The 19,489-nt window shown below is 42.7% G+C and overlaps 1 protein-coding gene across 1 annotated transcript in view; it reads left to right on the top strand.

The window, feature by feature from the left end:
• Nucleotides 1–19,489, top strand: part of TMEM243 (transmembrane protein 243) — a 219,632-nt gene that overhangs the window by 14,491 nt on the left and 185,652 nt on the right. Inside the window, exon 2 of the mRNA XM_078674194.1 lies at nucleotides 248–521. Coding sequence (XP_078530320.1) covers nucleotides 417–521 — 105 coding nt within the window. The 5' untranslated portion in view covers nucleotides 248–416. The remainder of the gene's footprint in view (nucleotides 1–247; nucleotides 522–19,489) is intronic.

Here is a 19,489-nt window from a genome sequence, read left to right as displayed (position 1 = left end):
ATAACGGAAACCACACCAACCCTCTTATGATACAGCGTGTGTAGCAACATTGCACAATTGTTTAAGTGGACTTCAGATGTGGATTATTAGCAAGAATAAAACGTACGTCGATCCAACGTACCACAACAAACATTTTGTTTGTTAAGGCAGTTAGTCTGATAATTAGCCAATAAACTGACAATGTAGTCATTCATGGTTGTTTCTTTAAGCCAAAGTGCTCACTGTTACGTTTTGTATTCATCCACAGAGACCATCTTCAGATGAAGACTAAAGTGGCAGCCTTGAAACCCCAGCTTCTGGGTACAGGGCAAACAGTACTTGCAATCGCTGTAGGAATGTGGCTGCTTCAAGAAGAATAAGACTCTGAACCTTGTGGTTCAAGGGTGACCAATGCATCTCCTCACCTTGCCACTTACATGAATACAGAAACTGTACCTTTTATAATGGAGGACTATACGACGAGGACCTATGGCACCGGGGGACTCGACAACAGACCCTTGTTTGGTGAAACGTCAGCAAGGGTGAGAGTTATTCACTTTATTTTTGTTATAACTCTTTTATATTAAGCTTTGCTACCTTTGCTTGCATAGTTTTCATTAACCATTTAATGTTTTATTCATGGACTGTTCTTGCACGTGATCCAAATTCATCTTAAAGTCTTCACAATCCTCATAATGAGAATAGATTTCTTGGAGGTATTTTAAGAGGAGCGGTTTGTTTACTGATAGAGTCAGCAAGGTTTTGTAAAACACACTTTGTGAAAATTAATAGCCTGTATTGTATTCTTCATTCTCTGGTTTAGCTTTTACAGCTTGACACTTCGAATCTTACTTTAAAAGTATAGTATGATTAACTGATTGTATAACGCTGTTCCCATATTGAGTTATCCGTTAATTTAAGAGAATATAGTCATTTGCTTTTAGCAGCATCTACTTTGAAAACCACACCAAACCGCTCAAATATTCTTGTTATTGCGCCTGGTCTGTTGATTTTTGTTGGCTAGTGTTTTATACCAGGGGTGAGCCGTTCAGAGTTTTTTACATTTCCAGTGTGCTGACAGACCAACCTTTCATATGTTTTGAAATGTTAATCTTTATTGATTTGCCAACACGAACGGTGTATTTTAGTGCCGGACTCGAAGCATACCACTTAAAGCAACAACTCCCATCAACATATGATGCTCATCTTGTAGTCCTCCTGTTACGTCAATGTTCCTAAAAATACATTTTATTTGGGCCCCATCCCTTCTTGGAGCCTCAGACCTGCAAACAGGGCTATGTAACTAAGAGGGAGGAGGGTAAAGGACCATAATGTAATGAGTGAGAGAAGCCTTAACCAAAGAGTAGGGGGTGGGTAACAGTGGGGACTGCAAGTGGGAATTGGTTCCTAGGCCTTCTGCCGAGCTCTAATTTTACCGAATGATGTCAGCTAGTTGAAAACCGTCACCATATATGCTAAGAGGAATTCAAGTGTGCAGTGAGACCAGATTGGTGCTCCGGGGGTTGGGATAGAGGAGGCGTAGGAAAGGGGTGCTGGAGGGGCCCACAGTTCAGTCTGGTTCTTATGGGGTTCTTCCACTCCAAATAACTTCCACTGTTTGCCATACAGTGGGTGCAGTATCCAATGCGTAACTTGGAGTAATTGGCTGAGTTACTTCAGTTCCATCGTGCTGCCATTTTGTGTTCTCTCTGGCCACATACTGGGGTGCATTTCTATTCCTCTTCTTAAATTCCCATTTTTGTTGTTTTTGCCTGTCTTGGTTCATCGTGCACCTACTCTTCTCTGTTGAATCTCTTCATAGAACCTGGTCTTTTCATTGCGACACTTCTTCCACCAGTGGTTGCCACACAAAGCAAACATCCCCCATTTGTGAGGTCACCAGCTTCAACATGTTAATCTCTTTTGGTCATAAATTAGATTCTTGAGTTTTCACCTCATATGACTCCGATCACCCAGCTCCGTTCTCCTTACTTGCCCCTTCCACCTCCATGCCAGTCCATTGATTCTCCTTGAGTCTCAAGTTACATCTCAATCAAGCCTGGACCGTTGTCAGTCTGCTTCACCTCCTCTCTTTCATGCTGTCACTCACTTGATAGGAAGTCTGTCCAGCAGCGTGCCTGTGTTTCATCGGAGTGGGGCTTGTAAACTCAGCTGAGATTGATAATCCTTCGACCAGGATCTCTAAGTTACAGGGTGAACATATTAATGAAGTCTATATTAATGAAGTCTATCTTAAAACTGTGAACTGTTTGGTAGCACCTACAAACTAGGTGCCACAGTCATCTAGTCTAGAGCCAGTTATGGTTCCAGCTAGTGTGGTGGTCTACTCTTCTGCAGTGTAGGGTTGTAGTAGAGAGTGGGCGAATATGATTACAACAGGTCTTAGTCAAGCAGTTGACTTAAACGTCTACCTAGATCACTTTCAAACACACTTCAAGGGTTTTTATTTTCCAGCAAAGATTGTTCTTAATATCCACTGAACTCCATTGGTTGTGGGACTGCCTAGTTTACTGATAATACTCAGTTTTGTTAGTTTTGACTCCTAACCAGTTTTCTCATATCTATTTCTGAATTCTGTTTATCTGGCAGATTGTTGTGCTGGGGCCTGCCTTAAAGTTGCACTTAAGAATGCAGCAGCTGAGCATAACTAGCATATATGTGGACCCTGACCCATTTGTAAACCTAACATTCTATTAAGGCTTCATTCGAACATTGAGCACTGTAGGTGATGGTGAACCCGTGGGATTTTCCAAAACTGATGCCGGCACCCCATTCAGGACTACTTGAGAGGTCTGATTCTTGTGAAAGACTCAACACACCTGAGAAAGGCAAAGGAAACTTTGCATATTTTGCAGGCTTTGGTCTAAATGTTGCAAGCTATGGACAAGATCTGAATCTGTGCAAGTAGTGCAGAGCAATTTTCAGTAATCTCACTACATAGACCTAGTTTCAATTATTTGGCGTTCTTAAAGCGAAAATGCCACGCTTCCAAGAGGTTGTTAATCCTCCAGGTGCTTAGGAGAACAGGGGTTCCTGCTGTAGTTTCAATTATTTGGCGTTCTTAAAGCCAAAATGCCACTCTTCCAAGAGGTTGTTAATCCTCCTGGTGCTTAGGAGAACAGGGGTTCCTGCTGTAGGTCTATTGCTAGCAAGATCCAATAGATACAATATATGTTTTTTTATTAAGTAGTGGAGCAATACACACTTGTTTCAGACTCTTCAGGACCTTTACATGCATCAGGGTATTCATATTGATTTATGCCGATAGATGAGTGATGCCATAGCTGACCACCTTTACTGGTGTGGATGGGGAGGAGTCACCTGCTTGTTGAGCGACAATCACATTTTTCTGATATTTCTTTTTTCTATTTTACCCTAAGTTATCAGTGCCAATAAGAAAACTGGGGGATGGGGTCGAAGGCTCAAAGAGTGATATTTTAGATTGAGACCTTTCAACAGACTCATGGCCCAAGGACAAACACCTTTCACTCAGTTCTACAACATTACTCTCTCTATTATGTGTTACTTTGAGCGTAAGGAGCTCTTCGATCACCTGAGATAATATATATTCCTGTGGCAGTTACGAGTGCTTGATCATTGATATAAATGTGGTTATTTGTTTGTGACTGTTGAAAAGCTCGTTCATACAGATCCCTGTCTCTAGGAGCCAAATCTATAGTAAAGTTTGTTGTCCGATTCAATTTCCTGACTATACACTTTCAATATGCAATTTACTATCTCCTGATGTCTAGTTCTCTGCCATTTAGTTACTAGTGGCCCATAGTTTGCATTTAATTCTGTTTTAGATAATTTGATACCACTTCTGCAAGGGTCTACATTTTTGTGCAACATATACTTCTTTAAAGGGTCGAAATAATAATAGACCTACCCCTAAGTTAAATAATACGAGCCAATTTTTCACTTGTATCAGGGAACATGATGATAGTAGGTCTGTATGGCTCAATGGCTGGACGAGTCAGTTTGCTTGTATCTCTCTACTACACTTTCCTAGATCCACCCTCCCCCACTGCATGGATAAATACGATGTTATATAAACATACACAAACAATAGTATAATTAGTCTGGTAAAAAATGCTGGATGAGAAGATTCAGTGGATGGCTGTTATCACAAATTTAAAATCCAGTCAGAAATGTTGTCTTTCTTGTGAGCAGGAGCTTTCACCCATTGTCTGCACTAGAAAATCTTTACGTGATGTAGAAAGTAGGACTCTCCTTGATCATTTTCCTGATCAGGCCTGATATTAAAATGCTGCAGAACAGTGATTGGTTGTGCTTTCATCCTTGTCGAGTGTAACATTGCAGTAAAATTTCCGAACGTTGGGTTAATAGAGGTGCAGTGTTTGAAGTGCTCCCCTACTCCAGTGCGGTCATTCCTTAGGAGACCACCCACAGTTCTGAAATTACTATTAATTTATCTCCCTCCACTCCCCCCCTCACCCCCCGCACTTCCCAACTCACCTTTGAGGGGTGAGGGAGGCTGGGTTCAGTCAGAGCTTGCTACTTTTCTAACTCATGAATGAAACATTTCCTAGCTATCCTAACGGAAAGTTTCAATTCTATTAAGGACTCGGAGGCGAGGATTATGATTATGCCTTCTTTCCTCACTTTATTGCATAGCAGCGAAGATCTAAAACCAAAGACTACATTTCCCATGAAACAAAGGGAACATGTAGTCCAACAAGTATAAGAAAAAACACTTGGCAACAACCAATCAGAAGTGTCCTCAATGTCCAATCAGGGCCCAGATAGCCCAACATAGTCCTTCAACAGTGTCCTCTCCTCCTCTTTCTGAGCGTGTAGGCAGCCCCTTTCTGCTCTTCAGGCGTCTTGTTTGTACGAATACGACCCTGAGGGTAATGACAAACACATTACAAGAGGAAGCAAGCAAAACTAGCACAGTGCATTCACAGTAAATTCATGACTTCATAAGTAACCGCATTACTTACTGACATACGGGGAGGGATCTCCTCCAGGAAGCCAGGGCGGGATAATCCTCGCCTCTGAGTCCTTAATAGAATTGAAACTTTCCGTTACGATAGCTAGGTCATTTTTCATTCTATGTCAGGACTGGAGGCGAGGATTATGCTTGTTCAAAGCTTGCCCACAACCAAATGAGCCCTATTCAAAATCGGTTTGAAATAAAACCGCTTGAATGTGGAGTCTGAAGACCAGTCTGCCACGTTGAGAATATCCTCAAGACGCGCCCCTAGAGTAAAGGCCTTCGAAGCCATGGCACCCCTTGCGGAGTGAGCTCCAAATTGGCTCAGACTGATGCCTGCCTCTTGCATTGTCGTGTATTTCTATAGGTTCTGAATCAGTCCCCCTATTCCTGACCCTATTCTGGTTAAACTAACTATCAAGTTAACTAACAGTCAGCCCATGAGGCAAGAAATCCCCCATGATGCAGATACCGTTATCTGACGCAGTCACACTCCGGCACAGGAACGTGTTATCTGATTAGGTCATAACGCTTGAGATCTAATTAGACAAGCGACATTCCTCCAGCCCCATATAAGGCATACGACGTTCTCATAACAAATCAAACCTATGACAACCTGGAAAATCCGTGCGGCCATTGTTTTGATTTCACAGAGAACTTTAGTAAAGAATGTGCTAACGAGCAAGTCGTATGACATCTTTATTGACGTACCTATGTCCATCCTTACGTCAATCCCGGCACCTTTAAGGTATAAATATTGCCGACCTTGCCCTATGCAAACACACGCGTGGTGACAAGACGGAGCAGCCATACTTGCCGAAGCCGAGAGCAGAAGCAGACCCCGCTGGCAGCAGCCCCGCCTTCCTGACGCGCTGAGAGACGCGCTGCTATCTCAAGCCGAGAGACCCAGCACCAGCGCTTCTGGGCAGCCCTCGCAGGCAGCCTGGAATATCGAGAGCAGAGAAAGAGATACCATTCCTCATCCATCCTAAATTCCAGGTACAGAACTGAATAACCCCTCACAGAGAATTCTTTAGTTATTCACTTGGCAAAAACAAACTTAACTTAAACTGTAACTTTCTATTCCCGCCCACGCATTAGACTTAGGTCAGGTACACGGGGTAGGCGTATTTAGAAACACCAGTTGAGTACGTTTAGTCAAATGTATATGTGTATGTAAATATATTTTAATCATTTTAAAACATCATATGGCTCAGAAACCATATCAATGTTTTTACAGTATTATTTTATACTATTGCTTTTAATGTATGCACTTTACTTAACTATAAGTATTGCAATAATATCGATCCATTTCTCTTGTACGAGAAAAGAGACTGATCAATAAATAACACCTTTTTATTGAACACGCCCGTCTCTTCCTTTTCTCTACATTCTGATGAGACTAAGAATGCACGTACTGACTGAGTAAAATAATTGCCTTGTGCTCACACGACTCTTGAGATTGACTCTTGATTAGGGGAGAGCAAAGTTGTCATGTTCTATGGTTGTCAGAAACTAAATCCCTTCTTGTCTAATCAGGGGAGTTAATCCTTCCTTGAACATTCGAGAAAGTTTCTAGCGAACTCTGAGCTTAGCTGGCAAACCCAAAAATTAAGTCTAGTATCGACAGTAGTAGACCTAGTTAACGTCTGGTCTAGGCCTTTACTGCTGTAGGTACTATTCCAATGCGCAGAGCCTATTGGGAAAATAGGAGCTACACTACATGGCGCCCAACGCGTTTGGAAAGGGCGATAAAACTAACGTAAGACATTTAGAGTAACTCAGTCGTGCTTTCTCACTCAGACCCCTTTTCCCAAATACTCCAAAGACGTCTGGAGTGGGTGAAAGGTTATATCCTCCAAAACCTCGCAGGAGGGAACTCCTATGTATGGTTTTTGGTCAAGTCAACGTTGAAGGATAAAACAGTTCCAGAATATTGTGCATCTAATCTCTGTTTCCATAAGAAACCTGATCTGCAAACAAACATAATACCATCCAGTCTGTAGCATGGCAGAGAGTGATGATGAAAGAGAGGCAATTAGATTAGCTACTGAAATAGCAGATGCTGATGCTACCATGCAAACAGCAGACCCGGATATAATACTCATCCAGGTCGCCAAAAGGAGATCTATAACCTTAAAACTTATAGAAAATGGACTGACACCTAGAGGTGGCACAGTCATATTCGTAATTGAGGCACACGAATATCGGCAGACAGAGGTATACTATACATGGATACATTTTCCAGCAGCAAATGCTGTAACAAAGTACTTCCACTATTACAAAGTAGAGGAACCTCCTGACATTTACACTCCTTTCGAGGAGGTGGAAGTACCACTCAAATTCCAAGAGCATTTGCTCTTATTTGATGGCGCCCTAAAACATAATAATCACATTACAAGGCTCGGTCCTTTAGGAAGACCAGGAGCAACGTGGCCGGTCTTAGCCGGATACACACCACATCCAGACATCGATAGGATGCCTGCAGCTGAATTATTAACACAGCTGAAACAATTACTAAAAATTCATAGACAATTAGTTCAGTATGTAATGCGGACTTCAACAATTCAGCCAGCGATTAAACTACCACAGCTGACCCCACACCAGGGGAACACAAATAAAATTACACCACAGAACATCCAATCCTGCCTAGGTAGGGTTCCAGCTAAACGGGAACAAATACCATTCTGGTTGGCACAGAAAATTACCCAAATAGAGGCGGTGTTTCCTGACACCACCCCGCTGGAAAAACACAGGATTCTGACTATGTCTCCCAATGGGAATCGCACCACACATTGAGGACTGTGACACTTGGGGTACAGTCTTTGCTTCCATCTACACAAAAACGCACGGTGTTCCATCCATTTCGGTAATACCAGATGTGCTAAAACAAATTCAAGATGAATACGGTCCAGAACCTGCTTTAACTCTTGGTATGAAATTACTGAAAGACTTCAAGCAGGTCTCGGCTATATTACTAGCCAACATAAAAGGTGAAGCAGCGAACGTGGCGATCCGCCAGAGGTTAAAAGAGACAGATATAGCAGACCAACCAGCTGAAATTGCCAGAATCATAGAAAAATCCTATGAAGAACTAGGCAGAGATAGTCTAGGTGGAATACCAGTAAAACCGCAACTGACTACAAGTCCAGAAAAAACGTTTTTTAACAATAATAATAATTCACCAAAAAAGAACTGGGATGGAAACAAACAATCCAATCCTAAAGAAAAGAAATTCCAGTCCAGAGGAAGGTCGCCTAGGCGAAGAGAGAAATCTCCAAACCCGAGACAAAGGTCACCCCAGAGTGACCCCTCTGGGAATAGATATAACCTTAGAAATAGGGATAATATTAAAAAACCTGATAGATATCAAGACATTGATACACGTCCCTCTCAATCTTTTCAGAATTCCTCGCAGAAATCGGAAAGAAGAGGACGATCAGAAGAGCACGCCAAGTCCAAAGACAAGGAACCTGCTCAACTGAAAAAGAAATTACAATTTCCAAAAAAGAAGGTAGCCAGTATCAAGGTAGTTAACAATGCCGAGAATACTGAGGACACAACTGAAAAACGGAGATTGGGCTCAGACAATGCTAGACAGCGCAGCAGAGGTGAGCATAGCTCGCAAAGTCCTTATGAATCATCTGGAGACAGTGGACACGAATGAATACCTTCAAGTGGAAACTGCAGATACCAGAGTTAGCAAGCCCCACAAGATATACGAGATAATATTACGTATAGAGGGAGATAAGACTAGGAAAATAAGGGGACTATTTTGGGATAACCTATCCAAGGGCTATGACATCCTTCTAGCTGAAAAAGACTGGCCACCAGAGTTTGTCAGGGAGTGCCCTCATGGCGAAGAAGTAATTATGCCTGCCTTCTCGAATCAAATACCGATTCATAAAAAATACACACTTGCTAGAAAGTGGGCAGTGGCATTAGCACCTGCTTTATATAAAAATCATGTAGGATGGGATGAGGATTCTCCTCCTCACAAAATCCAGTTAAAATCACAACCAACTGCACAAAGGCAGTACCCAATTAAGCAAGAAGCTAAAAAACAGGTAAATGAAATACTAGACCAGCTAGAATACCAGGGGGTGATTGAAACTTGCACCTCACAAATGAACAATCCTTTGTTTCCGGTCTCCAAACCAGACAATTCATACCGTCTAGTTTTGGATTACCGACACCTTAACACATGTTGCAAAACCTTTGCAGTGTAAAACTCACACAGTACTGCACTAATGAATAACATAGTGCGCAAAAAATACAAAACAACCTTGGACATCTCCAATGGATTCTTTTGTCAAAACATAGCACCAGAGAGCAGATCTTTAACTGCATTCTCAGTAAATGGCACTCAAAAACAATTCTGTCGGTTAGCCCAGGGGTACAAGAACAGCCCGGGGGTATTCTCAGCGAGAGTAACAGAATTACTACAACTATATGATGATGAAGCATTATCTTATGTCGATGACATTTACTTAACAGATGATGACTTGGAGACTCACTTGAAAAGAGTGAACACCATAATACTTGGGTTCGCTGCAGAGGGTTACAAATTCAACTTCAAAAAGTCCAGAATTGCCCATCTGACGGTCCTATTCTTAGGATATGAGCTATCAAGGGAAGGTAAAAGCCTGGCAGACAATTTCCTAGAGAAATGTGCCGTAATCCAAGCTCCTAAAACACTAAAAAACCTACAGTCAATTCTAGGCTTCCTAAATTTCGGAAGAACATACATTGCAAATTACGCAGAAAGGGTCAAACCCCTTTATGATCTAATTAAACCAGACTTTAAAAGATCCAGTTGGACTCAAACACACACAGAAATTTTGAGATCCTTACAAACAGACATGCTAATTAAAACAAAATTAGAAACACGTGATAACACACGCAACCTTGTGATCCGAGTCATCCCAGGGAGATGCGGATTCACATACCTGACCTCTAATGAGGGAGAAAAGGTACCAATTGCATTTAAATCACACTTGTACACAGAAGCTGAACAGAAATTCAGTAATACAGAAAAAATCATTCGTGCAGTTCAAACCGCAATAGCTAGAGAAAAAGACATAGCTGACGGTAGACATATCACAGTCAGAACAGCAGAATCAGCCTTTGAGGCACTAACAGCACCGTGTAATTTACCAACAACAACATTGAATCCGGAATGGATACAATGGGTGAATTCAATCACAATGGACAAAGTATACTACTTCTTTGATCCAGAACTAGAAGAATTAAAAAATCTAAAATATGAAAAGACGTATCCTCTGCCAATCGACATTCTGCCTCTACGACATTACGCCTGTGTAATCTATACAGACGGACATGCTCAACCCTCCGTTTGGGGAGAACATGCATACAACCCCACATGTGAGATTACAAAAGAAGTGTGGCGCGGAGGTATATTAAAACCTCTATTAACAAAATCACACTCAGTAGAAACTAATTCAGAACTACAAACTGAAATAATAGCTTTGAAAATGGCGCTAGATAATGCGGATCGCGAATTCCCGACACTTATAGTGTCAGATTCATATTACTGCGTCAAAGCATATAACAAGGATTTGCAGACATGGATTCAGAACGGTTACAAAGATGACACAGATGCACCAATAAAGCAGAGACTGCTCTGGGAACAAGTAGCTCTTTTGAAAAAAGAACTACCAAAGACTCACGTGACTCACTCACTGAGTCATCAACGTGATGGCGTTCACGTTGTAGGGAATTCATTGGCTGAAACAGCCGCAGCGGCAGCCACTAAATTGGCTCCCGTAGATCGAAAAAAGCGTACATTAAAATACATTGACGGTGAAACAATGCTGGCGGTGAAAACATCATCAAAAGGCGACTGCTCAGCGTTACCGATCAACTATCCACTCAATTATACATACATAATTGATGCAAACTCCGTCCCTTTTGCTCGAATCCCTGGAGTGGGGGATAGAGTGATTCCAAACATGGACAGGAGAAACTTGTTAATCGCAGACGCACACATGGGCGAGGGTCTCAGACACCTTAAATTAAAAGATTCTCTGGAAGAATTACAATCACGGTACTGGTGGCCAGGCATGAGCCTGCACTACACCATGTTTGTAAAAAACTGCCCAAACTGCAACAGATCGCAGTGGGGAGAGAAGCAGTTTAATACCTCGTCGAATCAAGGCAGATAATATTACCAGCAAGAAAGGCTTGCGATTAACATATACAGGCTAGTTTCCACTTATAATGTAGATCCACAGCACTCGGCTGACGTCCGGACTGTTATACAAGATTTGCGAGTCTAAATGGCATATACGCTAAGAGCATGCTACGTTCGACCATTTCTTTCACTCAGGCAAACCAGCCTGGGGGGGAAACATGGCCAAATGAGCACAGCCCAGCGGGAATCTTCTCACTTCCTTCCTGAGGGTATGGGATGGTGTAAAGAAAAAACCAAGGCAGAAAGCAATCTATAATAGAAAGGATATTAGGTTCGGGAGCTGGGTGGGTCAAACATCTAATAAGTGTCCAACGTAGTCTAAATAACTTGCCAAGAAATTCTCTGAAGGGATTCAGTCCGTACGAATTATTATTCGGAACTAGGATGTTGATCTCTGACCTTGATAGTCAGACTTCAGTGGTAATAGAAAAAACCTTTGATGTCAAAGACCGTTTGGCTATTTTGCAGGACTTAAACAAAACAAGAAAAGACCTGAGCAACATACAGTTGAAACAACAGCCAACAACCACTGAAGAATCACCACCTGTCCCAGCAAGACCTGTCTGGATTCCAAAAGTCGGGGATCTAGTCAGGGAGAAGATCGCGGTAAAGAAGGAATTTGGGCCTTCTTACAGAAAAGCAGTTCCTGTCTTGTCTGTCAACGGGACAAGATCAGTTGTACTACCGCCACTTGCTGGAAAAAAGGAGAACCGAGTTGTATCCATCGACCTGGTAAAACCACAACATGTGGCCGATAACAAACGGTAGGCCAAGTGGACTCCCAATAAGTAGCAGAACACCAAGGTTTGCTACCAGTACAGAGGTCCTATCAAAGAGGCTCATCACATTCGAAACGCCTACAGAAGAACAACAAGGACTATGCAACAATGCAATAGAACTAAGACCTCTGAAAACCCAAATAAAAACATTTAGCAGAGACACACCAATCTACAATGAAGTTCCAAGTGAAAATGCAAGAAACAAAAATCCTGAACCAATTGGAACAATTGACAGAACTGCATCTGGTTACTTCATCAACTTCGATGATTCCTCTGAAGGTTTCAGCGAACAAAAGACACAGCCATCATCAAAATCCTTTAAAGACAAAGCTAAGGAACTTTTGAAACAACTGAAAGAAACATATTTGGTTTCCCCATGGATTGAATTTTGGGTGGGTTTTGGTGCATTTATCCTCATACTTTGGCTCATCATGGTATTTACTTTGGGACGCTTCATTGAGGGAAAATATGCTAAAATGGACACAGCAAGTCAGAACATCAACTTGGTCCTCAAACCACACACATCTTCACACGTCGAGAAAAGAGAACTTTCTTCAGAACTTTCTTCAGCCAACTTCACAGCAATTCCAATACCTGGTGGGGTAGCCTGGGACAACACTGACTATGAAATGTATGGTCCGGTCGAGATCCTGAAATATCCACACCAAATCAAGATCTCCTTGAGTGACTTTGCAAAACCAAACTCATTTGCTGATGATTGGGACTTTGAAAGTATAAACAATATGATGTCTGACTTAGTAATGTCTGCTAAATTTACAAAACATGATTATTTGCAAGGTTCTACAAATTATGATAGTATGTATTGCTACAACCATTATGGTAACAGTTTTTTGCATAAATCTGCACAACCAAGAAATGTTTTAAATTATAATCAATGGGAACATTGTGCTACACCTCCAAAAGGGAGCTCTAGAACCGTTTATGACAAATATTCATACTTTCAAGGTTTTAACACTAGTAATGCTGAAACATTTTATTATAAATTGTCAAACAAGACAGGGATGAAAACCATGATAACCAACACAAAATTGATATATTCAGATATATTCTTTGAAAAAATGAATACTTTTGGATTTGATTATTGGGACAAAAATGTTGATTTGAAAAGTGTTTGGGGTACAAAAGAATGGCAAGTACAGGGTTTAGAAGCTTTGTTTAGAGCCTGCATGATCCCAGAACAAATGATATTTTTAAATGACACTGTTCAACAAACCACCTGTCTTGGCTTAGCCAAAATCAAAGATTTAAATAACCCGTCTATTCCAAAGCCAACAATGTTTAGCAATAGCTCTGAAACAGATGAAGAAATAGACATAAACCATATAATAAACCAAAACAGAACACATCCTGATTGGAAACCATGGTTGATCTGGCCCACAGATACAAATAACTGTCAAGATAGATTCCTGAATAAAACACAGGGTTTCAAAATGACCAGGCCAGACCCTAGATATCCCCAAAGACATCACCCAGGGATAATAACAACCTACAGTGTGGGCAAATTATGCCTTCAATGGCTACAAACTTCCACACTGCCTGAAATTAAGCAACACCTAACTTTACTTACTGATGGTGCTGACTTGCGTGATTTCATACTGGGACCACGCAAACAGCGTCAAAAGCGTTTCATAGCAGCCTCTGTATATGCAGCATACAATGAGGCCTGGAAGGTTACTCAAATTGAAACAGCAGAAAGAATACGGGAAATTGACCGTATTAATTTGGAAAAATCACTTTCTGTGGTGGACAATGGGTTAATGACTCTGTCCTCCAGAATATTTTCATTGGACAGCATTGTGTCTTCAGCAATCGATATATTATCGCAAGACTTACTGTTATTACAACATGGTCAGTCACAATTGCGTTCTATTGTACAGCTAGGCTGGACGTTACAAAATCTGCGTTCAGGCTGTGTGCCTTGGCGTTTAATCGACACAACGTCACTATTCCAAATCTTTAACCTTACTGATAGACAAATCGGTATGGCTCAGAAGGGTGCTGATTATACAATCTTGAGCATTGAAAAACTAGAAAGATTACCGTTGACAATGTCAGAACGACCTGTCAGTGAATGGATAATCCACGGAATCATAAATATTCCAATCTCAACCTTCAGGTTTCAATACTGCCAAAAATATATACAGGCTGGCATGTACGAGAAATTGGGAAAGGGGTACCTTAAAACAACCTGGAACCTGCCCTATTCACATGCATGTGTCAGTAATAAAGGACAGAAAGTGTTTCTTAGTGGCAACAATTGTGCTATGTCACTAAGCGGCACACTTCTGTGTAACGGTATTAGTTTGCACGGAGCCTGTGAAGGGAATTCATACAACCTTTCATGTCACCAGCAAGGCGCACCTGCAACTGAAATAGAACCATTCTTTCAAAGACTCTATAATGGGAGTTACATTCTTATTGTAGACCGCAGATGTTGTAGTCTAATGCCCGGGACTCCTTATCTCGTCACTACAACGGCGAAGGTCAAGTGCTGTGGACGTGCTTTGTTCCCCAGCTCCTTTCCAGACAGGGAGGCGAGGGCATGGCCCAGTTTGAAAATTACTTCTATTCGAATAGACACTTTAAGCAGAATGAAAACAGTGCTTCTTCAGACGCCTACGAGGCTCACGTCATCAAAAGAAACGTATGATCTACAAGTCGCAAGGACGACTGCAGAGATACATACATTACTATCAACCAATTCCCCCGTACATTTCGCGGAAATCCTGAGCGAAATCTTAAATATTTCTGATACCACTGGGGTCTCAAAGGTATTTAAGACAGTATTTTCGATGGCATTAACACCATTCAAAGCCATACTGGGTATTTTTCCAGATTTCGTCCATTCGATTTTTGGCGGACTTCCCCTGATCCTGGGACTAATTGCAGGAATCCTATTCCTAGTCCTTATTTTTCGTTATGGCAACCCATGTCACAGATCAAACTCTCGCGACAATGGAAGATACGATCCTAGCCATTGGATACCGGGACCGGATATCAAAAATCCTGGGACTCTCCCGGCTTAGAGACCTAAACATGACTTGGTTTCTTTCATTTCGACCAATGTGGCAAAGGTGTGTTTTACCTGTACTAAGGTGTCTGCTATGCGGAGAAGAATGCGTGTTAGACACCTGTCTGACGCTACAATCGGATGCGCCGGTGGATGCAGATACACTGTTGGTTCCTACCAAGGTTCACGCTTTGTGCTGCCCTCAAAGGCTGCCAATCCTGATGACGGCATTCCTGGAATCTTCACCACTGCGATTGAAGGGTAGTGAAGTTCAAGATGAAAGCAGCATCGAACAGGTACGACCTTCTGTCAGCAATGCAAATCAGAATGTCAATGCAGACAATCATGCGCATGAATGCATGGTTACACCTATTTCCGACTTAGTGGAACTTTCCCATGAAGCTGTTGACAGTTTTTTCGAAAGCCTGAATGATATGATATGATCTCTCCGGAACAGAAATAGAGACTTTTGAGTAAACTCGCGCATGGCATTCCCTGAATTCGGCCTTCAACTTTTAAAAAATAAAGTCACATGAACAATAACAATCCAGTTCACGGACAGCAACTTTTTTCAGCAAGCCCCTTAAAATATTTTTCTATATATTTTTTTCCCGGGACACTGATCTTCTGCTTAAAGTAAGAAACTATTCCTAGAGAACTAAGATTTCTATTTTTAGATACTTTATATAGACTTTAGCTGCCCGCTGGTATGTTCACAAGAATTTTATTATGTGATGAAATGGTCTCGACTTTCCTTTCTGTATAGCTATATTAAGAGCCATTTCATGTGTACTACTCATATACCAAAGAGCAATAATACATAAAAATGCGTGTTTACTTTTGCATTTAATTCATCGCTTAAGTGCATACAATATATATGACTGCAATTTTTCAGTATATTTGAAAATTTCGAAATGCATTTATGTATTTTGGGGTGGTAAGGTATACACTATACTCTATAGTATGTTGTACTATGTTATACTATGCATAGATTAGTAGATATGACCATAGTTAGCGTGGAGTGAGTGTCGTGTATTTCTATAGGTTCTGAATCAGTCCCCCTATTCCTGACCCTATTCTGGTTAAACTAACTATCAAGTTAACTAACAGTCAGCCCATGAGGCAAGAAATCCCCCATGATGCAGATACCGTTATCTGACGCAGTCACACTACGGCACAGGAACGTGTTATCTGATTAGGTCATAACGCTTGAGATCTAATTAGACAAGCGACATTCCTCCAGCCCCTGATAAGGCATACGACGTTCTCATAACAAATCAAACCTATGACAACCTGGAAAATCCGTGCGGCCATTGTTTTGATTTCACAGAGAACTTTAGTAAAGAATGTGCTAACGAGCAAGTCGTATGACATCTTTATTGACGTACCTATGTCCATCCTTACGTCAATCCCGGCACCTTTAAGGTATAAATATTGCCGACCTTGCCCTATGCAAACACACGCGTGGTGACAAGACGGAGCAGCCATACTTGCCGAAGCCGAGAGCAGAAGCAGACCCCGCTGGCAGCAGCCCCGCCTTCCTGACGCGCTGAGAGACGCGCTGCTATCTCAAGCCGAGAGACCCAGCACCAGCGCTTCTGGGCAGCCCTCGCAGGCAGCCTGGAATATCGAGAGCAGAGAAAGAGATACCATTCCTCATCCATCCTAAATTCCAGGTACAGAACTGAATAACCCCTCACAGAGAATTCTTTAGTTATTCACTTGGCAAAAACAAACTTAACTTAAACTGTAACTTTCTATTCCCGCCCACGCATTAGACTTAGGTCAGGTACACGGGGTAGGCGTATTTAGAAACACCAGTTGAGTACGTTTAGTCAAATGTATATGTGTATGTAAATATATTTTAATCATTTTAAAACATCATATGGCTCAGAAACCATATCAATGTTTTTACAGTATAATTTTATACTATTGCTTTTAATGTATGCACTTTACTTAACTATAAGTATTGCAATAATATCGATCCATTTCTCTTGTACGAGAAAAGAGACTGATCAATAAATAACACCTTTTTATTGAACACGCCCGTCTCTTCCTTTTCTCTACATTCTGATGAGACTAAGAATGCACGTACTGACTGAGTAAAATAATTGCCTTGTGCTCACACGACTCTTGAGATTGACTCTTGATTAGGGGAGAGCAAAGTTGTCATGTTCTATGGTTGTCAGAAACTAAATCCCTTCTTGTCTAATCAGGGGAGTTAATCCTTCCTTGAACATTCGAGAAAGTTTCTAGCGAACTCTGAGCTTAGCTGGCAAACCCAAAAATTAAGTCTAGTATCGACAGTAGTAGACCTAGTTAACGTCTGGTCTAGGCCTTTACTGCTGTAGGTACTATTCCAATGCGCAGAGCCTATTGGGAAAATAGGAGCTACACTACAGCATCACCCAACAAACCCACCTGGCAATAGTGGGTGAAGAAACTGCCTTAAAGGACCTTCGCAATGAGATGAGGAGCTGTCTCACACCTGCGCGGCGGAATTCCTCCGTTACCTCCTTGTAAGCCTTCAGGCAATTAACCACACAGAGCTTGGGAGAGTCAGGTAACTGCGGGTAGGAGATTGATCTAGTATGGCATTTAGTGCGCCTGAGCAAGGTAAACGTCACTCTTTCCAGAGTAAAAATTCTGTTAGAGATATCCAAAGCACACACGTCCGACACCCGCCTACAAGAAATGAGGCATAAGAGCATGGCCAATTTCGCTGATCACTCTTTCCAGGAGGGGTATATATTGTGCTGCCAGGATAAAAACAAGTTAAGGACCAGATTCACGTCCCAAAGGGCGGAATAACACGTCTCTGGGGGAAGAGAAAGGTGAATGCCGCGCAACAACCGCCAAACCAAAGGGTGCTCACCCACCGGAGCCCCATTCACCGGAACATGGCCGGAAGAGACCGCCGACCGAAAGGTGTTAATCGACCGATAGGCCAGACCATCAGAAGCCAGCTGGGCCAAAAAGTTCACTACATGTACCACTTCGGCGACCACGGGATCGAGACCCCGTCGCATACACCAACTGTTCCATCTGTACCATGTGGATCTGTACCTTTTGACAGTACTGTCCGCCCATGCTCTGGAGATAAGACTCCGCCTCTCGCGAAAGGCCAGGGGTTTCCCATCGACCCCGGAAATCCGCCACGCCATGAGTCTCAGAGAGTTCGTGGACACTAGAGGATGAGGAGACCCGCTCGGACTCCTGAGGAGGGACGGAAATAGGGGGAGTAGGATTGGAAAATCCCAAGAAAGTTCCAGAAGAACTGGAACCAGACTTGCGACTTCCACAATGGGGTGATCACCACCAACTCTGCTGCTTGTCTGCGAACCTGCGCCGTCACTCTCGCGATCATGGCAAAGGGTGGGATCGCATAACCCTGTTCCACATACTGCGGTATCTGGTGATCCATTCTGGAAGCAAAAAGGTCCACTGAAAAAGGACACCAAAGGTCGCTTAGCCTCCTGAACAAGGACTGGTCCAGCTGCCAAAGACTGGGATCCCGGAAGTGGCGAGACTGAAAGTCTGCTTCCAGATTGTCCCGGCCTGGTACATACTCCGCCGTGACAGACACTTGATTGTCGAGGCAATACTGCCTAAAACTTGCCGCCAGATCTGAGAGGGCTTTCGATCTGGTGCCCCCCAAATGGTTCACGTAAGGGACCGCTGAAATGTTGTCCATCTTCAGTACCACACAAGACTATACAGAGTCTTTCGTCCAGCACGGCACTGCGAACGATCCAGCTAGAAGTTCCAAACAGTTTATGTGTAACTTCTGTTCGTCGAGAGACCATAACCCTCCTGTAGAGAGGTGTCTGCACCGGACCCCCCAACCCAGCCTGCTGGCGTCTGATTCTATAATCATGTCCGGGGCCAACTCGAAGATTGCTCTCCCGTTCCACGCCTCCATGTGATCCAATCACCATTAGATTTTGGGCTTTGCTTCTGCGGACAAGCGGACTTTGTGAGAATACGGATATCCTTTCCGTAGGAAGTATCCTTTGATGCGCTGTAGCGCTCTGTAATCGAGTGGGCCCAGGAAGATTCCTTGAATGGAGGACAACAGTCCCACCACATAAGCCAATTGACGAAGGGAAATCAGCGGTCTGGACAACACTCGCCGCAGCTCGTGGAGAATTTTGGTCACTTTCCTGCTCGGTAGACTGAGCGTGGATACCGTGGAGTCTATTACGAACCCCAAGAATGTAATCTTCTGGGATGGTTGCAACAGAGACTTCTTCTCGTTGATCACGAACCCTAGGTCCTGGAGGAGCGACACCGCCATCTGCCGGTGTTGCAATAGGCGGCGCGGACAGGCTGCCATGAGGAGAAGATTGCATAGGTACACGATCATTCTGACACCCCTGGACCGTAGGAATTCCACCGCCGGCTTGAGCACCGTTGTGAAACACCAAGGAGCCGATGAGAGGCCGAAGGGAAGGGACGTGAATTCGTAAGTGTGGAGACCCCACCGGAACTGAAGGAAACGCCTG

The sequence above is a fragment of the Lissotriton helveticus genome, chromosome 1_1 (assembly GCF_964261635.1).
Source record: "Lissotriton helveticus chromosome 1_1, aLisHel1.1, whole genome shotgun sequence".
Taxonomy (NCBI): Eukaryota; Metazoa; Chordata; class Amphibia; order Caudata; family Salamandridae; genus Lissotriton; species Lissotriton helveticus.
Note: the sequence above shows the minus strand (reverse complement) of the source record. Positions and strands in the feature narration are given on the sequence as shown.